At 38.9% G+C, this 11,660-nt stretch overlaps 1 protein-coding gene across 1 annotated transcript; it reads left to right on the top strand.

Annotated features, from left to right (window-relative positions):
• The first annotated feature begins 784 nt into the window (after positions 1–784).
• Positions 785–7,982, top strand: LOC310739964 (testisin-like). The gene is made up of 8 exons (XM_083566256.1): positions 785–1,345; positions 2,886–3,158; positions 3,196–3,328; positions 5,453–5,473; positions 6,206–6,368; positions 6,546–6,724; positions 7,136–7,281; positions 7,388–7,982. Exons 3-8 carry the CDS (start codon positions 3,268–3,270, stop codon positions 7,613–7,615), a joined length of 798 nt encoding a protein of 265 aa, XP_083422382.1. The 5' UTR covers positions 785–1,345; positions 2,886–3,158; positions 3,196–3,267; the 3' UTR covers positions 7,616–7,982.
• Positions 7,983–11,660: the final 3,678 nt, after the last annotated feature.

Below are 11,660 nucleotides of genomic sequence, written 5' to 3'. Positions count from 1 at the left end.
GTCTAATGCGCATGTGTGTGAGATGAATATACCGCAGGGGTGGGCAATTAATTTTTACAAGGGGCCACATGAGAAACCTGAATTGTGTCAGAGGGCCACACCAACGATAATATTTTAGGGATGCACCGAAATGAAAATTCAATTCAAAAGTCAATGAAATCCATAATTTTTTGTGTTATGCCTTTTGCCTTGGCACCATCACTGGAAAACTTTCCTGCCTTTTTGAAAACGTCCTCTACAGACGGAGTGCGCATGCTCGGATTGACTACTTTTCTTCGCCGCGTTCTTCTCATATTTAGAATGGCAATCGGGATGTTTGGATTTCAGGTGATAAATTAAACTCGATTTGGAGAAACTCTTTGCAGATACACCCCCTCTTGAAATTTCCGCATTGCATGTTTTGCAAATCGCTCTCCGCACACCGCAGACATGTTGCTCTTATCCAGATAACCGTGTGCTGGCTGCGCTTTTTTATTGTGTCATTACAATTGTGTTTCGTCTGATATACCGCAAAGTTTCCCAGTATTGGCAAGCTCATTTAAGTCTTAAAATACCGTATTGAACTCAAGCGAAGCGAACACGCACATAAAAAAAAACAAACAAACACAAACTTCGATATGAACGTAAGAGGCGCATGAAACCAGCCAAAGAGCCTTGCATGCGGCTCGCAAGCCGCGGGTTGGCCACCCCTGGATTAGAGAGTGGTCCTTTTATCACCAATATAAAAAGTGGAGTTTTTAGCTGATACTAGAAAAATAGTAAAATTACATGATAAACAAAGATAAACAAAGCACTCTTTATCTCACAACAAGGCCGCTTTGGTGGTCCAAACAAGCTAGCTCGTTAGCCAGCTAGCTAAAATAATCTCAATCTCTATTCTCTGTTTAGCTAGCCAAGGCAGCGCGTGGCTGGTTTTCAACTTCACACGCTCCGGATCCGATCATATTGCGGAGGCCATCGGTGTTCACGACTACTCCGTGTCATGGGGGATGGAAAGACTGTCCGGCTGGCTGTCCTGTCCAATTTCGCCATTTTTTATTTTTTTGCTCAGGAAACGAAGGTGGCTATGTGGGGTGGGAAGCAACCGGAAAAAGGGCGAGCGGTTACGATCAACTCTTGTGGGTGTTTGTGTGAGCGAGAGACTTACTTTATTTATTTTTTTATTATTTTCTGTAGTTATTTCCTTTTTTTACTACAAGACTGTACCGAATACAGACATTTAAACATCCAATATGGATGATAAAAATATTTAAATATTTGTCATGACAATAAATCAACCTTTTCAATTATAAAAGATAGGGCGTGGAAAAAAATGCCGTGCCAGAGCATAAAGTGAGGAAAATAAGTATTTGAACACCCTGCTATTTTGCAAGTTCTCCCACTTAGAAATCATGGAGGGGTCTGAAATTGTCATCGTAGGTGCATGTCCACTGTGAGAGACATATTCTAAAAAAAAAAAATCCGGAAATCACAATATATGATTTTTAAACTATTTATTTGTGTGATACAGCTGCAAATAAGTATTTGAACACCTGTCTATCAGCTAGAATTCTGACCCTCAAAGACCTGTTAGTCTGCCTTTAAAATGTCCACCTCCACTACATTTATTATCCTGAATTAGATACACCTGTTTGAGGTTGTTAGCTGCATTTAGACACCTGTCCACCCCATACAATCAGTAAGAATCCAACTACTAACATGGCCAAGACCAAAGAGCTGTCCAAAGACACTAGAGACAAAATTGTACACCTTCACAAGGCTGGAAAGGGTTACGGGGAAATTGCCAAGCAGCTTGGTGAAAAAAGGTCCACTGTTGGAGCAATCATTAGAAAATGGAAGAAGCTAAACATGACTGTCAATCTCCCTCGGACTGGGGCTCCATGCAAGATCTTACCTCGTGGGGTCTCAATGATCCTAAGGAAGGTAAGAAATCAGCCCAGAACTACATGGAAGGAGCTGGTCAGTGACCTGAAAAGAGCTGGGACCACCATTTCCAAGGTTACTGTTGGTAATACACTAAGACGTCATGGTGTGAAATCATGCATGGCACGGTAGGTTCACCTGCTTAAACCAGCACATGTCCAGGCACATCTTAAGTTTGCCAATGACCATTTGGATGATCCAGAAGAGTCATAGGAGAAAGTCATGTGGTCAGATGAGACCAAAATAGAACTTTTGGGTCATAATTCCAATAAACGTGTTTGGAGGAAGAAGAATGATGAGTACCATCCCAAGAACACCATCCCTACTGTGAAGCATGGGGTGGTAGCATCATGCTTTGGGGGTGTTTTTCTCCACATGGGACAGGGCGACTGCACTGTATTAAGGAGAGGATGACCGGGGCCATTTATTGCGAGATTTTGGGGAACAACCTCCTTCCCTCAGTTAGAGCATTGAAGATGGGTCGAGGCTGGGTCTTCCAACATGACAATGACTCGAAGCACACAGCCAGGATAACCAAGGAGTGGCTCTGTAAGAAGCATATCAAGGTTCTGGCGTGGCCTAGCCAGTCTCCAGACCTAAACCCAATAGAGAATCTTTGGAGGGAGCTCAAACTCCGTGTTTCTCAGCGACAGGCCAGAAACCTGACTGATCTAGAGAAGATCTGTGTGGAGGAGTGGGCCAAAATCCCTCCTGCAGTGTGTGCAAACCTGGTGAAAAACTACAGGAAACGTTTGACCTCTGTAATTGCAAACAAAGGCTCCTGTACCAAATATTAACATTGACTTTCTCAGGTGTTCAAATACTTATTTGCAGCTGTGTCATACAAATAAATAGTTAAAAAACGAACATTGTGATTTCTGGATATTTTTTTTTTAGATTATGTCTCTCACAGTGGACATGCACCTACGATGACAATTTCAGACCCCTCCATGATTTCTAAGTGGGAGAACTTGCAAAATAGCAGGGTGTTCAAATACTTATTTTCCAATAATCTGCTTATTGGTAGGAATGTGCTTGCATTAAAGAAATGCAGTTTAAGCAGATAATTAAAATACTCTTGCAGTTTCTGTGAATAGGTGTGGCAGACTGAACTATTATATAATTATATAATTTACTGTAAACCTTTTTTTTTTGTCCAGGACATAAACACTGTTTGTCTCCTCTGGCTGATCTCAAATCAAGTTTGGAAGTGAGAATTATTTGAGTTGTAGTAGGTGACTGGGGGGAACTGACATGTAACAGGTGACACAGGTAGGGGAGGTTTCGTTTTTGTGTGCTTTACTTATACTACAACAGAGACACATTACATCAGGACCAGAGAGCATGAAAATGAATTTGTGGAAAGGCGTGTGTGTTTTATGTGGTCTACTCCTCAATTCTACAAGTAAGTGAAAAAGAAGTGATGGTTTTGAAGAATATGACATTTAGTCTGTCATCTATATAAAAGGCAACATACTGTATATTACATTTAAGACAAAAACTTACAAGTGATTATTGCAGTCTTTAAAAGAGTAAATATCACAATTCTTGTTGCTAAGATTCCTACAAGTGTATTGTATTATACATTTATCTATGCAGATGATGCTTTATCTAATGAAACGTTGAGTGTTTAAGTTTTAGTTTTTTATTTGTTATTATAGAGAATAAATATTGATCTAAATTAAAATGACTCACATGACAGATTCTTTTACAGATCAGTTCATACAAAATAAAGGTATATTTTTTATTTAAAAAATTGTCACAAATATAATAACAGGGACTACAATATGAATGTAATAAGAAGTGATACGTTCTCTTGTGGCTTTACACCTTACACCTTTAAAACAGGACAGAAGATATTAAAGAACGTTTAGGCATTTGATGTTAATGAGACTTTGAAACTTATACATACATTTGTTGATTACAACTATGTTTAAAATATTTAACCACCCACTCTTGAGATGTTATAATTTATCATACACCTGCAGTACAAACCTTTAGTTCTGCTTGACTGGTTTGCCCATCTGTCAGGGTACAAAGAATGCATACATCAAAGTTTTTCTCGGTTCTGGCACGCAGGTAGTGGAATGATTTTGATATCTAAGCAGGTGAATCACCAGCATGTGTGCTTTTACCAACATAAATCAGTATTGGGATCAGGGTGTATTTATTTAAAGAGCCCTCAAAAAAAAACAAAGTAGTTGCATAACCATGTTAATAATAAAACTTTTGAAAGATTGATATGTCCAAGATTGTCATTCTTACCAGCAATGTTTTACTATAATCTGACAACACACAGTAGAAATCTTCACCTTTGGCTTAATCATTACAAATGATTACAGTGTCTTTAATCTGTTTATATACGTAAAGCTGCTTTGTGGCCTTTGTTCAAAATGCTATACTTTGAAAGAACTAAGAACAGAATGACGGTGCTTCAATTTCACTTTCACTTTTCTGTTTTGATTAGTTCTGTTGAGATATACTTAGTGTGTTTACTTTATCAGTACATTTATGCAGTGTGTAATTTCTACTTGCTATATTTTTATACTAACATTCACTGAAAGTTTTCAGACAAGTTTGCAAGACCTACCACTTCTAGAATTGCTGAAATTAGTACTTTCTGGCTATAAGTTTCAATCGAGTCTTTAGTAATAATTGTTTTCTTAGTGGAAGGTCTGGGGTTCAAGCCCCGGTATCGCCAAGCTGCCACTCTTGGGCCCTTGAGCAAGGCCCTTAACCCTCTATGCTCCGGGGGTCCCTTACGAGGGAAATATCAAGGTCCGTGACGTCGGAGTGACGTGGGGCCGCCTTCCCGTGGGCTCACCACCTGCAGGAGGGACCGTAAGGGACGGTGCTGTGAGGATTGGGCAGCAGTCGAAGGCGGGGGCCTGCTTAGACTGCTGCCCCCGCGACCCGAATTACGGATAAGCGGGAGAAAATGAATGAATGAATGAATGTTTTCTTAGTCAGTGACAGTGAACCAGTATCAGGATGTACTTATTGTTGACAAAAAAAAAAAAAAAGCACTTCCACATGACAACACAAGGTGTACTTTTCATTGAAGCACTAAGAACAAAATTAAGGTTTTTTTTTTTTTATTGCCTTTCTCTTATGCCTTAATCCTGTTAAGATATACAGGGTGCATTAACTGACTGTGTTGACTCAATCAATGTGAATCTTTTCCTTTTTTTTCCCTTCTCTTTATGTTTGTATACTATATTTAATCATTAGTTTTTAATATACAAACCAAACTGCAAGCAGCATTTTGGTATAAATTTTAAATTAAATTGTAATTTAGTCAAATTTATTGTAATTGTTCTAATTAACATCTTTTTTTTTTACCTCGTTGACAGTTTGCAAAAAAAAAAAATTTCAATTGATTTCTTTTTTAAATACAGCTTTCTCTTTTAATAATTATAATCTGCATGTTGGATTATGCTATATTTAGAAAACAAAAGCACAAAAAACTGTCTGACATGTCTGTTGATACTGGTTTGAACATTGAGCTTCTCTTTTTCTCTTCCATTAGGATCATTCGCCCAGGTAGATGGTAAGTTCTTGATTCAGTCAGCACAACACTTTTGCTTTATTTGAAATACATAGGATACATATGACATTAAGCAGATTTGTTTTGTTGGTATAGCAAAACAGGTTTGCTATAATTTGACGTCCAAGAGAACTTGTAAAAGAGTTTATCAGACTTTTTGAAATGTTATATTTTAACATTAGTTATTTTTCGTATCTGAAATATCACACAATGATCATTTCAAGAAGTGTTTTCAGTAGATGTTGTAGCCAGTGTATAAAGTTTTATTAATTAATATTTGCATTTATTCTGGAATATTTTATTTATTCATAGATCTAGCTAGATAATCCTGTCACTACCTTCTTTAGTAAAATGTAGTCATTTTAAAGCTTAGTTGATGTAAACATGACTGCTAATTCTTTTAATCTGGTTTGGGAATTTTTTTTGGTGCTATTTGAGAGAAACTAAGAATTAAGTGGAAGTGCAAACCCACAAACGATAAAAAATATATTTTACACAAAAATAACACACAGAGCAAATAACAGTTTTTAAATATGCATGAGCAAACCAATCTAATGCTTAAAAAATCTGACAAGATTTATTGACCCCTAATATCAGTGGCCTAAACATAATATTTTAGTAAGAATTCTTGCATTTTAATCCAGTGTCTACAGTGGAATGTAGTAATGGCTGTTCTTCTCTAAAGTGCAGTAATTTTCCAGGTAGTATATGTATGACATCCCTCTTTTCTGCCAGGGTGTGGTCAGGCTCCACTTAACACCAAGATTGTGGATGGTCAAGATGCTGTTCCTGGGTCCTGGCCTTGGCAGGTCAGCATTCAAACAGGCGGCAGCCATTTCTGTGGTGGCAGCTTGATCAATCAGAACTGGGTCTTATCAGCTGCTCATTGTTTCCAAAGGTATTTAAAGATAAATCTAAAATAACCAGAGAATTATAATATAGTATGTAGGTAATATTCGTGTTAATTATTTTTCCCTTTATTTTTAGCGTTTCTGCAGGTTCTCTCACACTCTTACTGGGAATGCAAAATTTGGATGGAAGTAATCCCAATATGCAGACAAAAAGCGTGACAAATTTTCATCAACCAGCAGTATAACACAGTCTCCCAAAACAATGACATTGCACTAGTTCAGCTCTCCAGTCCAGTGAAGATTAATGATTATGTCAGGCCGGTGTGCCTCGCAACAAACAACAGTTCTTTACCTGCTGGTACTAATGTCTGGGTCACAGGATTTGGTCAAATCTCTTTAGGTGGTGAGTGACACCTAGATTGAAAAAAGTTGACTGCATGTTTAATTAATTTAATGTATCAGACTTATTTGAAATGTAAACCAGTAAGGAAATGAATCACTTCTTGCTGTGGAACATTCTAACCTGCTAAAAAAATCCAGTTTGGTATGACCAGCCAAATCCAAGCTAGCCAAACCAGTTAATCTTGTGTGTTTTTTTAATCACTGCTACTAATGCAACGTCATAGACAGATTTTTAGAAAGTTATCTTAGACATTAGTTAGATTACTCATGTAAAATGGGAACTGGAAAATACTTACAGGAAATTATTTTTCTTTTGTATTCGTTGCTGGTAGCTCGTCATACCTAGTTGGATATTTCAGCACGGTTCATTATGGGAAGTTATGTAGTAAATCTTAAACATGGGTCTTCACAGTGAATCTGCCATCTCCTCAAACCCTGCAGGAGGTGCAGCTGCTGATTGTCAGTAACAGTGACTGTGCAAATACCTATGGAGCTAGTTCTATCACAGACAATATGTTGTGTGCTGGCTTAACTCAGGGAGGAAAAGACTCATGCCAGGTAGGAAATTTAACATCTGCAATATAAATGCCATATAAATGTGTGACATTGGTACAGTGTCATGGTAGAAGAGCAGACATGTAGCTAACACCTGTTAATCGTGTAGGGTGACTCAGGAGGTCCACTGGTGTCCACGTCCAGTGGAGCATGGACTCAGGCTGGGATTGTGAGCTTTGGCAAGGGCTGCGCTTTGCCTAATTTCCCGGGTGTGTACACCAGAGTGTCTCAGTACCAAGACTGGATTTACAGCACCATCAACAGCACCAGCAGCACCAGAGGCTCCACTATACATCTCCTTCCTTTCTCCATCATCTCCTTTCTCCTCTTTCTCTAAATCTTTCTTTGATAATAGCCAAATTACACAGGACAAGACAAGAAGTATTTTCACATGTCTATTATATACTGTATTTATTTTATATTCTATATTCTTCTATTTTATATGTATCTTTCACTTACTAATGTTAAGTACTTACTTTGTAAATCAACAAATCAGCTTTTATTTGTGAAATGTGAAACAATTGAAAAAGAATTGGCAATTTAAGCATTGGTTTCTCTGTCTTTTGGCAAAATTATAATAATTACTGCATAAATTGCATAAAAAGCTACTTTCCCTCTTTGATTTGTAAACTGTATGATTATACAGCATAAGTTTTTTTTTATTAGTACAGATGCAATAAATATGATCCTTATAAACAAAAAAATATTTTTGTCATTTTGTTGGGTTCTGTACTATAATAGATCTACTACATAGATAGATGTATCTGTGGATATAGATACATATACTGTTATAAATGCTTCTATATATAAATACATGTGCTTTGTTCTACTGTTATATAAAATATATAGGTTTATTAAATATGAAAAGCTTTTGTGATACAAAAAATAAATATTAAAATGATTTCTTGACTTTGATCTGTTGATCAGTTTAATAACAATGCAATGGGGACACCAACAAGGAGCTCAGTTCCCCAGCCAACATTTTCATGTGGGGCCCCATGTGGGTTTTTGATGGGCTGTCACTTGGGCCCTGCATTGCAACCCAAATGGGGCCTAGAGAAATCTGTCCAGCGGCTCCAATGGGCCCCATGTGTGTTAGCCCAGAAGGGCAACTGATGGGTCCATTGTGGGCTCTAAGTGGGGCCTGTATTGGTGTTCTTTATATGGGCCCATTTGGGTCCCAAATAGGTGTTAAAAAATTGGCCAAAGTGGGCTACATGTGGGCCCCTTATAGGGCCCACATGAATTAATTATGGGTCAACCCACACATGGCTCCTTTATAGGGTTGTTTTAGGACCACAGTGGGTGAGAATTGGGTCCCATTTATTAATTTCATCATTGATTTCTGTGGGTGAACTTAACGTGTACTTAATCTTACTATGGAAAATCCACTGTCAAACCATTTCAAACCTCAGTTACAATGTAAAACTGTGCCTGACCAAACAAAGAACTTATATTAGTATGTAATGTAAAATTACATGGTTTAGTATTTGAACTGTGAAAAATAAATGACTTCAACTCAGAATGTGTAAATCACATTTAATTTAAATTAATTCAAGTAAAAAAAAAAACAGGAAACAGGAATAACATAATTACTAAAGTAGAATAGTTCACTGGTGGGTCTATGCAGATTTCTCTGCTGCACACCTAAAAAATAGTAAAGAAAGAGAAGACAGAAAAAGCAATTTAGTACATTTTAAAATACTACCATTTACAACAGCATCTAAAAAAACATGTATCAATATAATTAAGACATATCCTAGAATCTCATCAGTGAATTGTTCCCACCTCTGCCTCGCACAGTAATACCTTATGCCGGGGGATCAGTCATGGAATCCAAAACTTATGAATGTAACAATTAAAATACTAACCATGCGTCTAAACTTGACTCTTAAACGAATATTTGGCCATTGCCAAAAGCCATTGATTGAACAATGATTCTGATCAGCTGAAAGATGTAAGTCACACCTAGGATAATGGTGGCCCAGAAAGTTCAACGCACTGCAACTGAAGAAAACATAGCAAATAGAAAAAACACCAGCAAATCAAGAAAACATCTTCATCAGTTAAACAACATGTGCTGCAAATCCTCACAACGCAACTAAATACAGAAACGTCCTGCAAATCCTCACAACACAACCAAACACAGAAACACGCTGCAAATCCTCACAACAGAACCAAATAGTACAGACTACAAAATAAATGTTTCATGGGGACCTGAACAAGTGACGACCCCAGGACTGCTTGTTCAGTGTCTATTTATCAGTGGTGGTGTTGATGATCTGAAAGGTGAGTTTTTTGGTTATTTTAACATCCTGATCATGATTCCTTGGCTTTGCCAGTTAACATAATAACGTTTTACAGTTAATTGTGTATTTAATCAGATTATTTAGGATAATAATATCCAAAAGGCAAAGGAATCATTAATAAACTATAATAAAATAAACAAACAACTCACCTTTACTGTGGTCCTGCTGGGCTCTCAAAGCACGGTTGCCTTCTCTGTCTCTTGCATTTGAGAACCATTTACCAAGCGCAGTCTCCAGCTCCCTTTTCAGCAAAGGGTTCTGCTTCAGGCTACCTGTAAAACAAAAAAATGTATATAAAGTAGAGCAGGGGTGGCCAATCAGTCAGAGACCAAAATCCAAATTTTTTACAGTGAACATCACCCATCCCTTCCTCTTACACACACACACACACACTGTCGCACACACACACTGTCTCACACACAAACTCTCAGTTTAACCAAGTCCACAATCAAAAATATAATAATTTACAATAGCGTTTTTCTTTTACTATGCATGTTGCTTAGTGGGACTTCTGGCATTCAAGGTTAATGTCCGATATTCTGTGTTCAACAGTGTGGCAGGACAGTTGGACGTGTCACGGGGTGACAAATAAGCGGAACTGTTCCTCCCCATTCTTGTTTCCGGTGGGAGCGAGTTTAATGTAACACCAGAACAGTTCCGGGTTTTTCCGCGTAAACATGCTGACGGAGCTTGCTAATGAGGGAATGAGTGGCAGCTGGGCAATGAGCAGAGATTGGGCCACGAGGGGTATGGATTTGTGAGGGGGATTATAAAAGGATCCGGTTGATGTGCAGCAGAAAAAGAAAACTTTGGAGCAAAATCTTTGGGGTTGATGCAGACTGGAGGAAATCTTTGGTTGTTGATCTGTTGATCCCGTCGAGCAGTACACGAGAGGGCAGATCGTTAAAGGACGGGAAAGACTGTATGCAGAGAAGGAAGAGCTGGAGAGCAGTGTCGACCACCTACACAGCTTGGATGTACAGTTTGTCAGTTGAGCGGAGAGAGTCGGCAGGGACCACGAGAAGAGACTCTATTCACTGTGAGTTGATGTGAGTTGCAGTGCCTAATGTGAAGTGAACACGTGTGATCATTTGAAGTGACTGAATTGTGCACTGGTGTGGAAACTGTAATTTTGTGTCTGCCCGTTCTCCAGTTGGCTACTTGTGGGCTCTGAAGGTCAAACTGAAATTAATTAACTGCTGTGTGCTGAGCATATGCTGTACAGGAATGCAGCTCCATTCTGTCTGAGTTGAAGAGGATTTATGAGAGATCTATGCATCGCTGTTCTGTGGTAAGAAGACCCAGTTGTTGACTGTTGAATCCTGTACTCACCACTGTTGTTCTGTGAACCTAGAGGAACTGTCCTTCGCCATTGAATGCTGCCATCACTGTTCTGTGGTAAGAAGATCTAGGTATTGATTGTTAAATCCTGTACTCACCACTGTTGTTCTGTGAACCTAGAGAAATTGTCCTTCGCCATTGAATGTTGCTACTACTGCCCTGTGGAAAGAAGACCCAGTTGTTGACCGTTGAAACCTGTACTCACCACTGTGGTTCTGTGAACATAGAGAAACTGCCCTCTGCCATTGAATGCTGCCACCACTGCTCCGTGGTAAGATCTAGTTATTGATTGTCAAATCCTGTACTCACCACTGTTCTGTGAACCTAGAGAAACTGTCCTTCGCCATTGAATGTTGCTACTACTGCCCTGTGGAAAGAAGACCCAGTTGTTGACCGTTGAAACCCGTACTCATCACTGTGGTTCTGTGAACATAGAGAGATTGCCCTCTGCGATTGCATGCTGCCATCACTGCCCTGTGGTAAGAAAATCTAGTTGTTGATTGTCAAATCCTGTACTCACCACGGTTGTCGCTGTGCGGATCCTCACTTGTGTCTGCTCCATTACTCATCTTTGGTCGAAGAGGAGTTGCTGTGCGAATCCTCATCGGTGCTTGTTCCATTACTTACTTCCGGCCGAAGAGGAACTGTTGTTTGAACCCTTACCAGTGTCTGCTCCATCGTTTGCTTCTGTCCGTCTGAAGAGGGATCGTTGTGCGAACTTCCCACGCCCCC

The sequence above is a fragment of the Silurus aristotelis genome, assembly GCF_946808225.1.
Source record: "Silurus aristotelis genome assembly, chromosome: 17".
Taxonomy (NCBI): Eukaryota; Metazoa; Chordata; class Actinopteri; order Siluriformes; family Siluridae; genus Silurus; species Silurus aristotelis.
This window is presented reverse-complemented; position numbering and strand designations above follow the sequence as displayed.

Bases quoted from the DNA above. Each gene is read 5' to 3' on its own strand.
- LOC310739964 (XM_083566256.1), top strand. From the start codon at position 3,268: ATGAAAATGAATTTGTGGAAAGGCGTGTGTGTTTTATGTGGTCTACTC. The intron at 6,369-6,545 runs GTATTTAAAGAT...AGCGTGACAAAT, and splicing joins GCTGCTCATTGTTTCCAAAG to TTTCATCAACCAGCAGTATA. The intron at 7,282-7,387 runs GTAGGAAATTTA...TTAATCGTGTAG, and splicing joins GAGGAAAAGACTCATGCCAG to GGTGACTCAGGAGGTCCACT.